Source organism: Sceloporus occidentalis, unplaced genomic scaffold (assembly GCF_023333645.1).
Source record: "Sceloporus occidentalis isolate IW3139 unplaced genomic scaffold, rSceOcc1.0.p SCAF_7, whole genome shotgun sequence".
Classification (NCBI taxonomy): domain Eukaryota; kingdom Metazoa; phylum Chordata; class Lepidosauria; order Squamata; family Phrynosomatidae; genus Sceloporus; species Sceloporus occidentalis.
This window is the reverse complement of record NW_028316987.1, coordinates 35,804,237-35,820,750: the sequence shown is the minus strand read 5'-3', so window position 1 is coordinate 35,820,750 and position 16,514 is coordinate 35,804,237. Positions and strand designations below refer to the sequence as shown.

The following is a 16,514-nucleotide window of genomic DNA, read 5'->3' as shown; positions in this document are numbered from 1 at the left end:
CAAGGGAGTGTGTTCCACTGTTGAACAGTTCTTACTATCAGGAGGTTCCTCCCAATGTTTAGGTGGAATCTTTTTTCCTGTAGTTTGAATCTATTGTTCCAGGTCCTGATCTCTGGAGTAGCAGAAAACAAGTTGCTCCATCCTCAATATGACATCCCTTCAAATATTTAAACAGGTCTAATCATACCACCTCTTAACCATCTCTTCTCCAGGCTAAACATACCCAGGCAGGTTACAGACCACCAAAAAGCGGCACTCTGCCGCCATCGCCAGTTGCTGCATCCGGGAACCGCAGCAGCCAAATCGCACGGTTCCCGGATGCAGGAAAGAAGAAGCACCAAAATGGATGGGACGCCGCAAGGCGCTACTCACACACTTGCGGCATCACATCCGGGGCACGACGTGCAGATGCTAAGCATCCAGCACGTAAAGATGGCGGCGCCCTGTGTATAGGGCTCTGCCATCTTTACGCCCTCGTCACGTGCTGGGGTGAGGCCGGTGTGGACGCTAGGTCCTCGGCCAACCCCTAGCATGTGACGGGGACGCTGGAAGGGCCCGTCTGTAACGGGCCCCAGTTCCCTAAGTTGTTCCTCATAAGGCATGGTTTCCAGACCCTTCACCATTTTAGTCACCCTCCTTTGGAAATGCTCCAGTTTATCAACATCCTTTTTGAATTGTTTAAAGAACAGCTATTTTTAAAAAAAAAAATGTTAAAGCTGGCCAAGATAAAATGGAAAAAATATTTAAAATAATTTAGGTTCACAGCTTACCAAGCAAGTGGTGGAGTTAGCAGGTATGGATATCAAATAAAATTGAGGAACAAATAGATAGATACAGGTAGAGATGCAATTTTGTACAAAGTGCAACAGGATTTTGTAAAATCTCCTTGTACAAAATTCAGAGACTTAGCAGCCTGGGATATCAGTATGCAAAGAGCTCTTGCGCACCTTTGAGACTAACTGTGCAGATTAACATATGCTTTCATAGACTTGGTCTGCTTCCTCAAATACTTCTTCAGATGGGAGGAATGGAATACCAACCTGTGCAATATCACAAAAAAGTATGTAGGTGTAAGCTTGACTTCTGCACATGGATGCCACTAACAGGATGACAGCCATCGTGTTATTTCACTGCCTGATACTTAGATCACGTTGTAGTAGTTTACATAGGCACGGTACAGACCACCCCTTTGGGGCGGCCTGCACCCACCCCTTTCCCCGGAGGATTGGGGACAGGGCAGCCATACCGGCAGCCCAGAGAAGTGGCAAAATGCCACTTTCCCGTGGCCTGGAAAAGGGGTGTCCTTGGGGCTTCATGCCCCTGGACAGCCTGGGAGCCAGAGCCATGGGAGAAAGGGCCACTCGGCTCCTTTCTCCCTGGCGTCATTCCTGCAGCCGTTTGATGGCTGCAGGAACAAGGTGTGCACCCATGTTGGAGCTCCTTCTCACGCTGTGCTCAGGCCGCCATAAGTGAGCTGGGACAGCGCGAAGACATCTCACATGCACCACGCCGTTTGGACACGGCGCATGCATGACATCATCATGGCGGCCCCCATGTGGATGGGAGGCCGCCATGATGACGCCCTCGTCACATGCTAGGGTTGAGGGGCATGTGGCTGCAACACCCCGAGGCAACCCTAACACATGAGGAATGTGTCACAAACTGTCTGTCTGTTCCGGGCCATAGGCAGCACAGTGATGCCAAATTGTGACTTTGTGATAGGGCAGTAGGTCTTCACATCCTGTTTTACATGCTTGTTTTACTGCTCAGCACGCTGAGAGAATAAAATTGTTAGTTACCATAACAGAAGGAATAAATGTTATCCTTTTCAGACTTGGCAAGAGCCAGCACACAGGCAGTGTGTGCCTCCCCACTGACCATTTTTTAACCCACACTCCCAGCATTTCCCATCCCACCATAACTGTCTGAGGTGTAGTGGTGAATGACGATCTTGTTTTTATTTTCTTTTTGGAAGGGAAGAAGTTGCTCTGTACAGTCTTCGGGGCTTTGTGGTGCAAGATGCCACTCTAACACTCAACTGTATCATGGAAAGCCACCTCAGTTGCTTTCAAATTAAGGTGGCAACAGCAACAGCAACCTTGGTGACAGTCATTGAATTATGTCTGTATTACCCCCTCCCCATATTCTTTTCAGGGAAGGTGCCACTAGGAAGCCCCTCTTTCTGCATCTGCTGCTAAGAATAATTCGATGCCAGTTGTCCAATAACATTTGATGAAAATATAACATTACCCTCTAGAGGACACTGCCATTTCTCTACCCAATTTCTTTAACCAAAGTATTTCTTGAATACTTTGAGTGTCTTACTGCAGTGTTTCTCAGGCTATTTGATGTGAGGGATCAGCAATTATTTTTATAAAGACTAGCACCATATTCCAGTGACCATACATGTGCCTGTTGGCTACAATTATTTTTTTCTTTCCTGCAAGCTCACCAGGGACCAGCAGCCAATGATTTAGGGATTTGGCACCAGTCCAGGAACTACCATTTCGAGTAGTAATATCTTACTATATTTCCTACTTTCAGCCACCTCTACGACAATAGTATTTCAAATGACCTTCAAGCAATCAAAATGATCTTTCTAACCTCCTCTTGTTGCTTGATCACCTTTGGTTGCTTGATCTTCTGGCTATCTTCCATATCTATCACTTCCAGCATTCTTTTTGTATATCGTTGTGGGTATTGCAGGCTAGAATATAAAATTTTGGGTGAAATCACTGCAGACTGGAGGAAATTAATTCTGATCCGATTTTAAACTAAACAGGCATGGGACATTTTCTCACTCTTTCTTCCTGGTCCTTTGCAGCTGACACACAGCACTAGTTGTAACCCTTTTTGAGATTGATGATAGAAATACATGGAATAATGATTGTAAAAAGCATTGGTATGATGGTTTTTTTCCTGGTCAATCTCCATTGCTTGGGCCAGTTCCAAATCATTTCTTGCATGTGTCTTTTGTTTCTCCTTCTAATGGAAAATGAGAAAGTAAAACTCAGTTGAGGACCAAATTACATGTGACACAGGACATACACAATTCTTTCATTAAAGGTGTGTGCAGAGGGGTTATGAATGAAGTGAAAGAGCTGAACACTTCCCCATGGCAATTCTGTAACTTAAGTTGTCCTGAAGTTTTAATCACATTTTCCCTCTCCAGAGGGAGTAGTATTACAACATAATCTTATATGTAGCTTCCTCTTCTTGTTATGTGCCTTCAAATTGACTCTAATTTATGGTGATGCTATCATAGGAATTTATCACACTAGCGAGATCCTGGAGGAAAATGGCGGGAAAACGGGAGTTAAACGAGATTTAAAATACATTTGAATTTAAATAAAACTTACAAATTCGGGGAGTTTATAACAATAGGGAACTGCCCAAGTGAAATAACGTGAAGTTAATCTGAATGCAAAGCAGAGAAAACCAGCAGCTTTTTTAACTTTCAGGTTGTTCCGAAAGTAAAAAGCTGCCAGTTTTCTCTGCTTTGCGTTTGGATTAACTTTGTGTTATTTCACGTTAACTGCGACGTTGTCTGATAAACTTTGGGCATTTCCGGGTTTTCTTTGCTTTAAATCCTGTTTAACTCCCGTTTTCCCGCGGGATCTTGCTAGTGTCATAAACCCCTTTGTTTTCTTGGCAAGATTTATTCAGAGAACATTTGCCCTTACTTTCCTATGAGACCATGAGAGTAAAATGTGGCCAAGGCTACATAGTGTGTCTCCACAGGTGAGCAGGAATTCAAACTCTGGTCTCCCAAAGTCCTAGATCCTTATCACGCTACAGTATTATAGTGCTATATAATAATTAATAATAATTTGTTTTATTTATATACCGCTGTTCCAAAGATCATAGCGGTGAACAGCAAGTAAGCTAATTTGCCCCCCACAGTCTGGGTACTCATTTTAGCGACCTCGGAAGGATGCAAGCCTGAGTCGAGCTTGGGCCCTTTTGCTGGTCTTGAACTCGCAACCTTGTGGTTTCGAGTGAATGGCTGCAGTACAGGCATTTAACCACTGCGCCACCAGTTTAACTACTATTGCAGCATCCTATGGAATCCTGGGGTTTCAGTTTGAGAGGTGTATTTAGAAGTCTCAGCCAGAGAGCTCTTGGGTATCACTAAACTACAAATCCCAGTATTCCAGAGGATATTGCCATGGTAGTTAAATATAGCATGCTAACTGTGTAGTGTGTTAGTCCAACAATCAAACCACACTGGCTCTCTGTATATCTACTAAAAAATAAATTCTATTGGGTCCTGCTAAGTCATAGGCAATTGTTTGGACTGGAACCACATCACAAAGGAAAAGTGTCAGCCTCTTGTCCCTCAGTACCATGTTCTCAGTCTAAACCATCTCCACTAGGCAACTTCTTTTATGAATGAAAAAGTAATGCTGGATGATCTTATCATGTGTCTTCTGTTTTTAGGGTTGCTAGCATGAACACTAGAGAGGTCTTCTGCACCTTAAATTGCTTGTCATGCAAGCAGGTGACACAAAATTCCCTGTCATACACAGCAATTAAAGGTACAAGAGCCCTCTCCAGTTTTCAGTCTGGCAACCTTAACTGTGTCACATGTCACTGGGCTAAGAAGTTTATCTTGTGAAGGCATTAATAATCTCTACTGGCCATTTGGAGCATAAGGATCATGGCAGAAGAGGGCTCAATATGCTTCCCATTCACCTAGGAATACAGGAAGGCAGTTACAGAAAATTAAAAATAGTCAGCATATCGAGCTGTGAATTGCAATCTAACAATATCTAGAGGGTTGCACTTTGCCTGGTCTGAATCTTATATTTCAAAAACAACTCTTTCCCAGCCATACCTGACAATACAAGACTGACCATGAGACCTTGTGCATGCATACCAGGTGCTTTAATATTGAGGCACATCCTATGAAGTGGATCCTGAAATGGGGATTTTCAGGGGAACAAGACCTGACTGAGTTTTCTCTGGCAAAATGGGCGGCAGAAGATTATTAGTTGTGGAAGCAGACACAGAATTTACTGCAAAAATAGAGAGCAGATGCTCCGGTTTTCTCCTCCTGGAGTATGCCAGCCCTGAGAAACTATGGCAGAATGAACCTAGAGTGCTTTCTAATGTATTTCCAGGAGAGGGAGCTAAATATAAGTTAATGTGAGATATTTAAAGGAGAGAATTGTTCTATCAAACACGCATTACCTTCTAATCTCTTCTCTAAAATGTTTGTTTTCTCTCAAGAGCTGCTGGTTCTCTCCAACAAGTTTGATAATCATATTGCTAAGGAACTTCTTCTCACTTCTGAGCCTTTCTGTGGCCAGCAGGAGGTCTGAGACCATCATCTTTCTATAAAATAGACGAAATAGAACAAGATCAGCAGGTGGTGCTTAAAAAAACCCATGGAAGTACATTTTCACATGTTGCTGACATCTGACAATCAAAACATATATACGGTAGTTACAGTATACATCTAATTTGCTTCAATTAATCCACTTTGACAGATTCATTATAATTTTCTATTTGGATAGACAAGCAATTTAAGCTAAGATGAAGTCTTGATGAAACTTAAACCAAGATCTGTATTTAGCACTACGTTAGGGATCAGCTCTAACAAATACACACACATGTGTGTGTGATTTAAAGTTGCCTGTTTTATGGTGACTCCATGAATTTCATAGAGTTTACTTAAGCAAGAAATACTCGAGGTGGTTTTGCCAGTTCTTTCTTCAGTTCCTTCAGCACCTGGTTTTCAGTGATGGTCTCTCATCCAAGTACTAAGCAATTTCTTGTCTTTAGGGTATTTAGGCCCTCTGTATACATTTACCCTTTCAGAAAATACTAACTATGCTAGTCTCCACTGTAATAGTAGTAATGTATGTTGTAATGGTAATTAGCACTGATGACTCCCAAAAGTCCACTGCAAATTAGATTACCAAAACTGTTAGGAGAAGAGCAAAACTGCGCTCAGAATATTGCAGAATTTGTACTGAATATATTGCAAAGTATAATACTTCGGTTTTCATCACAGACGCAGCCACTGTAGATGTAAATCTTTCCAAATGTTGATAATGCAGGCAAGAACAAATAATTTTACTTTTTTTCCCTCTTTGCTGCAATATAAACTGTTGTTATTGTTAACTGCTGTAAAGTTGATTTTAACTTATGGCAACTCCATTAATGAGAGGCCTCCAAGTCACTCTGACATCAAGAGCCCTGCTCAGATCTTGTAGACTCAGGGCCATGGCTTCCTTGACTGAGCATATTCACCTGTAATACAGACCTCCTCTTTTCCCTACTGCCTTCGACCTTACCAAGCATTATTGTCTTTTCTGGTGAGCTATGTCTTTTCAAGATACAGTGGACGCTTGTTATACGCTGGGGTTTGGTTCCAAGATTCCCACGTGGATAACAAAATCCTTGGATGCTCATGTCCCATTAAATATAATGACATAGCAAAATGGTGTCCCTTATAAAAATTGGAAAATCAAGGTTTGATGTTTGAAATTTATACTTTTTTGAACATTTTCAAACTGTGGATGCTTGAATCCATGTATAAAAAAATCTGTGTATATGAAGGGCCAACAGTATATCCAAATTACAACAATCTCAGTTTAGTCATTTTGGCTTCTAAATAGAATACAGGCTTAATTTGTCCTGGTCTTTTTAGCAATCCATAGTATTCACATAACTCTTCTCCAGCAATACATCTAAATGAGTTGTATCTCCTCCTATCAGCTTTGTTCATTCTCTTGCTTTCACAATCGTACATAGAAATAGGAAATACTATGGCATGGACAATCCTAACTTTAGTATTCAATGGTGTATCTTTACACTTTGGGATCTTGTCTAGTTCTTTTATAGCTATCCTTCCAAGTTGTAGTTTTCTTCTGATTTCTTGACTGCAGCCTCCATTCTGATTCAATCAATCTTTATTTATGGCCAATGGACCCAACCTGAGAGTTGTAACTTAAACAATGTAAAGCTGTAACAGTATAAAAACAAAGGAATTGCATAAAAGATACAGTCAATCTCCATTCTGATTAAAAATCTTGAACTTTTCCCATATCTTCATCATCAGCTTTAAAAGAATGTAAATCTTCTGTGGTTGTTATTTTTGTTTTCATTAATGTTCATTTGTTAAAAAGCTTTTCCATTTTGTTGCTTGACTTTCTTCACTAATCATTTTAGGTCTTTGCTATTTTCCACTAGTAACATGGATGTCATCTAGATATCTTAAATTGTTGCTGTGTCTTTCTCTAATGTTTATGCCTCCACTAGTGTATAGTCCTTCCCACACCATATAATGAACCATGTTTCCATTTCACAGTATCCTGTGGAACTATGTAGCTTCAAAGCTCTAGCCATGCATTATACAATCTTCAGACCCAAACCCATCCCATCTATACATACCACAATGAACACACCTATCCAGAAGAGAAGAAAAATATTCTCCTAGATGCAGTGAAAGAGAAATATTTATTCAGGTCCCTAGTCCCTGAAGCCAAACTCTGTCTACTTCAGCCAGTAGCTTTCTGAGCATCTCTGGCACTGGCCTTGTTTGTGAGGTAGTGTGAGATCACAACTGTATAAATAATATTACCAAAAATAAGTTAGACTTCATTTTTTTTTTGTTTAAGTATTGCTACTGAAATAAATAGTCTCTATATCTGCATTGGGTTAATAGGAGACTTCCTTCCATATGGGAACACAAAATTTATCTTTACCATAGCAAACACTTTCTTCTTACTTAAGTGTTCTGTGTGCTGCTTAAGGCAGGGGTGATCAACTGTGGCTCTCCAGATGTTTTTGACTTACAACACCTGTCAGATCCAGTTGGTTTTGCCAGTAAAAGGATCGTGGGAATTGTAGTACAAACTAGGACCACAGTTGTCCACCTATGTGTTAAACAAAGAGCTGCAATTCTTAATTTGTACACTACCATGCTGTGTCTTTGTTTGTTAAGATCTCTTTTAAAAAGCAACAACTTCTTCTTTTAAAAAAATATGATGTGGCTGTAATACAAAATTGAATTTTAATATTCTTTGCACTTTCCATTTGTGGTCTCTGTTCTAACCTATTTGACAAGTGAAGTTGAGCAGACCTTTCTAAATCTTCTTAATTACTCTGCTTCCCAAGTTGTTGCCATTTCCTCTGCCTCATCTCTCTTAACCTGCTATGCTCCCTCTCTTCTGTACTTTCATAGAATTAGCTCACACAGTTTATATACTTTGCATTTTGTGACTGGGACTCAGACAAATTGGGCTTCAGTGGTGGGGGGAATAGATGGTGGAGAGAGGAGAAAGAAGTTGCAGATTACATAAACTAAGACAGGTTTTAAATATTTTAACATTTCTTTGATCCCTGGTAATTAATGTGAAGGACAGACAGATTGCTGGTTTCACAAACTGAACTGATTTATTTGAACTAGTATTCTGTGGCCTAAATCCAACTGCTAGTTCCAACCAGAGTAGATCGACTGAATTAAGGAGATTTACCTAAGGGTTGATTTACCAGTCAGCAAATGATTGTGTGTCTGATCTAGTTGCAACTGAAGCCAGATTTAGGCTGTATTATGTGATTATTCGTTGTGTCAGTACATGCCCACATCCATCAATGTATGCATGCATACATACACATGTATGTATGTCCATACACACACAAAATAGACAGTTATGCCAGCTATGCATTGTGAAGAAGAAGAAGAAGAAGAAGAAGAAGAAGAAGAAGAAGAAGAAGAAGAAGAAGGTGGTAATACAACTCCAAAAAAGGACAACAGATTACCTTGGTTGCATCTGTACTGCAAAACAACGCAATTTGATACCATTTCTATTCATAGCTCAGATCAGCTTTGAGCACATGCTCCACATCTATAAAAGCTGTAAAGCTAATTTCCAGAAGAAAGTACAAGTGACAGTTTAGAGGATCCTGGAGTTCTTTTCCATTCTCTCACAGCATTACAAGGAAGCAGTGTGTCCTATAATATCTACCAGTGGAATACTGTTCTTAAGGCCCACTGGCACTGAAATTTCAGCACTAGGCTTTGTATGATTTAAACAAAACCTCTCCTATTCCATTGTGCAGTTCAGGTCATTATTTGAATTCTTTTAATGTCCTTTTCTTTGTGCCAGACTCAGATACCATGACAACCACTTGCCAGACTCCTTGCAGGGTTTTTTTTTTAATCTTTTATGTCAGGCATTGAAATCTTTTTTTTATCACAACTGGAATATCTGGGGATATTGATTATTTGCTCAGGGCTAAATCCTGCCAGGCCCATAAATTCATACTAAGCAATTGGCCTTCAGAGTCTGACAGGAAAAAAACAAAACAAACCCACAACTATGTATAGCACTGAATAGACTGAATTTTCAGCGTACTTCTCAAAATCTAAACATTCACCCACCTAGGGCAGGCTTTTATGTGACAAGAGTAATTCTTCAAGCAAAACCCAAACTGCATCTAGCTGTACTAGATTGCTAACAAACTATTAGTCATTCTTTCTAGAAGCTAAATGCGTGATCTGATACCAATAGTAGATGATGAAGGAGGGCGTTCCAGAACTCAGCACAGGAATTTTGTATGCCCAGGAACTTAAGGTGGGAGTGAATCAAAAATAAGATGATTTAGGGCTGCCTGTATGTGCTACTAGGATGCTGCCATGGAAACTGGCAACAGGCTGAATACCGACTAAAGTCTGCCTGCCAGTTGTTTCCCTTTAGTCTGATTGTGTCTAATAGCCCTGTGCCCACCACCCTATATTCATATCACTAAAGAAAGATTTAAGGTAGCTTGCTAGCCCTGAATATAACTTGCTCTGGAGCAGAAGAGAATTGGGAGCAAGGTTTCAGGAAGGGTGGAACAGGCTAATAGCAAGGCCCCCTTTCACACTACACAAATGACAGTAGTACGACCCCATTTTACCTGCCATAGCTGTGTCCTATGGAATCCTGGGGTTTGTAGTTTGGGAAAGGCATTAGAACTCTCTCCTAAATATTCCTCCCTAAAGGGCGAATCCCAGGATTCCGTAGGATGGAACCATGGCAGTGAAACTGGTATCATAATGCTATAATTGTGTGGTGTGAACGGGCCTAAGAACTAAGTATCTTCCAGTAATAGTTATGCTGAGATTGTTACAGTAATGTTGAGGTTCTCCAAAGTGAATATTTTTAAGTATTTCAAATCATTATGGTCAGGCATGCAAGCAGCAACCACGGAGGGGCTGTGCAATACAATTCATTGCTTATCAAAATGGTGGACCATGGACTGGTGCCAGTCTACGAGCCATCAGCTGCTACTCCCTGGAGAGTTTCCAGAAAAAAGAAGAGAAGGAGGAGGAGGAGGAAATTGCAATCAATCGGCATAGATATGGTACTGGGTACTGATCCCTAGTACAATGGAAGAAAACAAAAAGAGAGGCTGGTTGGTCATCTGTCAGGGGTGTTTTGATTCTGAGTTCCTGCATGGCAGCGGGTTGGACTGGATGGCCCTTGTGGTCTCTTCCAACACTATGATTCTATGAAAACAAACTACTGGTCTCCAACATTGGATAGCTTAAGACACACTGATATAATTAATAAAATTGATGTGTTTTGTAAATTAATCTCTGGATGGAAACAATTCTGGGGGAAGACAAAGGAAAACTGAAAGCTAGGAAGCAGTCTGCGTAGTAGGATTTACTTTCCTTTTGTGACACCCAAAGTGAAGATGGAGCTCACTCACTTGGCTTAACTATAGAGCTGATTTTGTGGTCTGCGCTTTTAAAAAAAATACGCCAGCATGATAGGAACAATTTTTACTGTTTTAAGTTTGCTAAAAGTCAAACACACAGGACAGTCACCGAACAGGCCATTTTTATTAGCAGGCTGTGAGGCCAGAGTTACACTAAGGATGTGAGCCCTTTGTGGTTTTGTGGTTCCTATGATATTTCAGGAACAACAGCAGCAATTGTTCACAGCTCTTGAGCACTCCGTTGCAGGATTTAGTTTTCTCTCTTCCTGACATATCTTGGTTTTTCAGAATTATGAACATGAGGTAAGAATGTTAATATATGTTCAGCACTAGTACTATGGTTTGTGTTGTCAAATATATTTTTAAAACCTATTTAAATGTTTGTTTGGTTATGAAGTGGCATGTGGAATAATAGTACAGTCTTGCTTTCTAAAAAGAAAACAGATAGCTTTGGGAGTGTAAAAAAAAAACTGGAATAAGTAGCAACCAACACTGAATTAAACAAGCTGAAGACTTTTTCTTCAAATTCCAGTAGGCATTTGAGTTACTGTCCCCATACCCACGGGAACAGAACAAAAGAGTTAAGATGAATTTTATTGTATCACCTCTCATTCATCTTTGAAATTATCATTCACCATTTATATTCAAAAGCCAAATATCCACTTGCCAAAAAAAAATCTGTGGGTATTTTTATTTGATTAACTCAAAGAGCTCATTGTTTTCTTTCTAGCTTAAGAGCTGCAACATGTCTATGAAACCATGACTGTAATTAAAAGTTTAGGCTGCCAGTTTGCACTGTATGTATAGTTAAATGTCTTCAAACATTTGATAAATTTGTAGCATTAGTAGACACATAGCTTAGAAATAGTCCTTTGTGGATCCCAACTCCCACAATTCTCCAGCCAACATAGGTCATGTTGACTGGTAAATTCCAGGAGTTGTAGCATTTCCAAGGTTTGAATAAATCTATTAGCAGCAGGGGCAGCTAAATAAGTAGAACTATAAGCTGATAAATCACTGGTTTAAATGTTTCTTCATCCACCATGGACTAAGGGGCTGGACAGACTGGCAGAAAGGGGTGGCGAGACGCTGCCCCTTTCTGCCCCAGAAGTAGGCTGTAGCAACCACAAGCTGTGGGCTGTGCGTGGCTCAAAAAGAAGCCCCTAAAGGGGCTTCTTTTTGCACCACAGAATGGGCACCACAACTGCTGTGGTGCAGCATTATGGCACCCCTTGTGTGCCGCACCGTTTGGGCATTGCGCATGGCAGACATCATTGTGATATGCCCTGTGTAAACGAGAGCATGCCAAGATGCCACCCAAGGCATGCGGTAGGGTTTGGGAGAATGTGAACACTCTGGCCTACTGCAGCCCTAGTTCAGGATGCTGCTCCAAAGGGGCAGTCTGTTTTGCCCCCAAGATAGCAATGCTTTGCCTGTGCAGTAGCAACAAGATCCTGCAGGGCAGGATGAGATTCCTGCCAGTGCCCGTCTTCTTGCATGGTTTCCTGCTTCATTGTCATGGTCACATTTTAACCTACCCATTGGCCTGCAACAACTGAGCAATCCAAGATTTACTGCTTCAACTGGCCCAGTCGGCTGGGACATTTTTAGTCCCTTCAATCCAGGATTTTCCAGGTTTTCTGGGACTAATGGCAACCCTATGGATGAGGGGTTGTTTGCTGTTCTCCTGCCTGCCCAGTCCCCCCAAGGAATTTATCCATCCTGTGTTAAGGCAAATCCTAGAAAGGCTAAAGTGTCATCATTTTATGAATGAATGATTTAGTCTGCAAAAAGGTATGATACATATATACAACGTGTACTAATTGAGTGAAACAGAAAGAAAACCTGTAGTGATAGTAGGCTTTTTGTCAGCCCTCATACTATATTAATGGTTTACAGTTTGTCATACCTGAAATGGATAAGATGGCTTTGCACTGCAAAATACTCTCTGTAAAGGATTTGGAAACTGAATATTAAGATAGATATCCAGTAGATCCTAGAGGTAATTGTACTTACAGTATATTAATGAGATCAATGGGGATTAGGTAAGGCATGACTATCTTAAGTCCCACTATAATAATTTCAAAGAGGTTGGGTGGGTAGTCATGTTACAATAAAAAGAAAAAAAAACTCTCCTTGCAAACCAATAAAAAGACTTGTGTCAGTTTAGAGACTAACCAGTGTTATGATGTTATCATATGTTATCATGGCATAAAGTTATTCAAGGATCCACAAGCTTCTTTATTGTTTTTATGGAGCTTAATTTGGGTGGCATCCTGATGTTATCAGAAGATTTTTGCAGCAGAAATCATTACCCAAACACAGCTTTGTGACTTTTTTCAGATCCACAAATTTTCTGGCTTAAGAAAATGGCCACTGGAAGTGGAGATGGACCTGGGCTGTATTTAGGTGGTGATTTCAGCAGCACAAACCTTCTGAAAACATCAGGATGCTACTCAGATTAAGCTTTAAACTGCATAGAGGTAAATCAATTTATTAAGCCATGGGATAAGTATTACATTGATTCCTGTGGGTCTCTTCTGACAAAGGGGCAAAACAGACCACCCCGAAGGAGTGGCCTGCTGCCACGCCTTTGAATGCTGGATGGTGGCTGTGACAACCACACACTGCAGCCCCTATCCAGCATTTTTCCAGCCCAAAGCAAAAGTGCTGCTTCTTTTTGGCCCAGAAAAAGGGCACCCTTGCTGCCACCACTGTACAGCTCTTCCCATTTTATTCAGCACAGCATGTCTAAACGTTCCATTGAAGAAACGTCATGATGCCACCCGCCATCTGCCCACATTGAGCATGGAGTCGGGGCATGCAGCATGCAGTCACCATACCCCCACTCCACCCTGACGCCAGCCCTTTTGGATGATCTTACAGCCCCTTTGTCAGTATCCAACCCAACAATGCTAGCTTACTAACATCACTTCACAGTCTCCGTGGGTATACTTCAAATTGCTGATCAGCATACTGTAGCTGTTTGCAAAAACTCTCCTTGCAAAAGGGGAAACCACAACTACAACATAACATATTGGCAGTTCATGTGGTCAGTTAGCAAAATGCACACTACTCTGTGGAGTCATCTGTGTAAGGTGAAAAATCTGCAGGCACCTGGTTCAGCATTTTTCCAAAACAAGGAGAGTGTGATGGGGCTACACCTATTTTTTAAAAAGTGAAATAGCTATCTGACCAATTAAAAAAACCCAACATATTAAATTTAGCCCATTTGTATTGTGGGCACAACAAATATTTGCCACTCCTGTCTTAAAAATAAATAAATGTTCTGATCACATACCTTTTCACATTTTCAGTTCACTGAAGTCTTTGCCTATCTTATTTGCTTTAAGTCCTTAGGAGGACAGTGGCCAGCCAGCCTGCCTGCCTGCTATTTTAGTTCTGCAGCAATGTAGTAGTCAAAGCTCTCTAGAACCCATCAAGCTTCAGCTGCCTTGTTCTCAGATGTCTTTCCATAGAAGGCATCATGAGCAGAAGGGCTGTGGCTATTTTCTGTGTTGTCATAGCACAAGCTGGCCACCCAGCATGTCTCCGTGCCCACCCTGTCCACAGTGCCTTGATTTTGGACAATGGGTTGAAGTGAACAGACTGAGGGAAGAATGGGGAGAGAAGAGGGAGCACCCTGGGATAGCTGTACGCGTAGAAGTGGCAATGAGAAAACAATGCATTTCCTTTCTGACTCAGGCAGCAGAATACTTTGTGCTATACTCTTGCCTTTGAGAAGTTTGCAGCCATCTTCATTGTCATTCGGTCAGTTAATCTATGAAGGAGATTTCTGAAGACAATGTCCCAAAGTTGTCTTGATTGTGGCTGCAGTAAGCAAATGGCAACGGGTTTTAGGGATCTTGGACAGAGAATAAGGAATTTCAGCAGTCTTTATCCTCTTTTGCATCTGGCCCTCTTTGGCAAGAGTACCTAATGGCTGAAGAAAACTCCACAAAAAAGGAAGGCAGGTAGGAGGCACAAGAGATCTGGGAGCATGATCTGGGTGGGTGGGGTGGTTCACATTCGGAGTTCTTTATTGTCTGGTATCTGACCATATAGTTGTAAGCACTTTGCTTGCAATATTTAAACCTGTAAAATATTACCCATGTGTGTCAGCCTGTGTCGCATAGCTGGCAAGTAGCCACCAGCCTGTTAAAGGCAATGGACTGGATCCATACTAAGTTAATTGCTCTTAATTCCCAGTGAAATCAGTATGGGAAGTTCCATTGAACTGAATGCCATCTAAGTGTTAATTAGCAGTGGAGCTGAATGTACATTTACTCAAAAGCAGCTCCCACTGTGTTTCATAGATTTTGGTGCTGGAGGTGAGTGTACAGTAGGATTAGAGCTTTTTGTCTTGAAGAGCATTTTACATAATATTGGAAATGCATTAGAGTCAAAGAAGAGCATTCAAAGTAAGACTTGCTTCATTCCTTTTGAGGATTCCAGCAATATCTTTAGGGAAAAAATTGTTCTTATTTATGCTTTCCTGGATAATTATAGCATCATCAGATAAAAAGAAATCAATAACAGCAATTGTTGTACAAGATGTTTCATAAAAAACATTGTCTAGTGAAGAACTAAGAATTTATTGCATTCACTTTTCAACCCCATCCAGGCACAGGACAGAATTGGGCTGGAATGGGGGGAAACAGGTTTTATTGCACACAAAATGGCTGCTGCACTGCCACCTGACCATCACTCATCCCCGAGCTGTGCTCTGCCGGCTGATTTTGGTAGTATGGAAAGCTTCCGTACTACCAAAATCACCAGAAGAAGTGCGGCTGGGGACAGGTGATGTCGGGTGTCAGCACAGTAGCAATTTTGTGTGCGATAAAACCCGGTTCTCCCCCGTTCCGGCCCTATTCCTTCCCGTGATAATAGGGCTGAAAATGTGTGATAAGCTCCCTAGTAATGCTTCTTGGTTATGAGCCAGCAAAAGGAGCCAATAATATTAAGCTAGTGGTACCTAGGTAGAAATGTGCCATTATTAAAATAAATAAATAAATAAGCATCCCTTCAGAAAATGTCAAAAAGAGTGTTTCAACTGACCTACTGTTCAGATGATTTGGTATGCCCAAACACTCTGTAATGTCAATTTAGAATGTCTATTTATTTACAAATAAAGGGGTTGGATGGTTGCTTGTATCTAAAATATATATGTGCACTCTTGTAAGAGTATTTGATTCCTTTGTACAAATGACATCTTGGCCATTCTAAAGTAGGAATGGTAGTGGGCAGAAGCCCATCACATGTTATTGAACTGCATCTCCCATGATTCCTCACCATTGGCTGAGCTAGTATGGTTGCATAGACTAGCAATCCTAAAACATCTAGAGGGCCTTATGATTCCCACTCCTGCTCTAAAAGAAGTAATGGGTAGTTTGGCCTCTTGGATTCAGTTCAAGTCTCTAAAAGCCAAATGTTCATTTCAACATTTTGAAAACCATGAAGCAATTGAAGGCATGTGTTTGATTTGAAGACTCAATAGCAAAACAAAAGCACCATACAATATAACCAAAGATAAGTACATCAGACCCACCTTATAGCTATCTGTGACTATTCCAAAGTTTTGTAGAGATGTTGAATAGCAGCATCACACCAATTACTGTGTAAACAGCAAGCCACTTTATTGGGTTGGATTGCTGATGTCTTTGATTTGTGTTTGTACATCCATTGATGACTGCTGTGTCTACCAAATAGTCTGGACCCAACCTGTGTAAGGCTTAAAGGTCAAAACCATCACTTTGAATTTTGCCCAGAAATGGACTGGTTGTCTATGCAGCTGT

At 41.0% G+C, this 16,514-nt stretch overlaps 1 protein-coding gene across 1 annotated transcript in view; it reads right to left on the bottom strand.

The window, feature by feature from the left end:
* Window positions 1-5,333, bottom strand: part of LOC149309509 (uncharacterized) — a 28,134-nt gene extending 22,801 nt beyond the window's left edge. The window contains exons 1-2 of the mRNA XM_089532430.1: window positions 5,194-5,333; window positions 2,605-2,707 (exon numbers count right to left, since the gene is read on the bottom strand). Of these exons, the coding sequence (XP_089388556.1) occupies window positions 2,605-2,707; window positions 5,194-5,333 (243 nt within the window). The remainder of the gene's footprint in view (window positions 1-2,604; window positions 2,708-5,193) is intronic.
* Window positions 5,334-16,514: the final 11,181 nt, after the last annotated feature.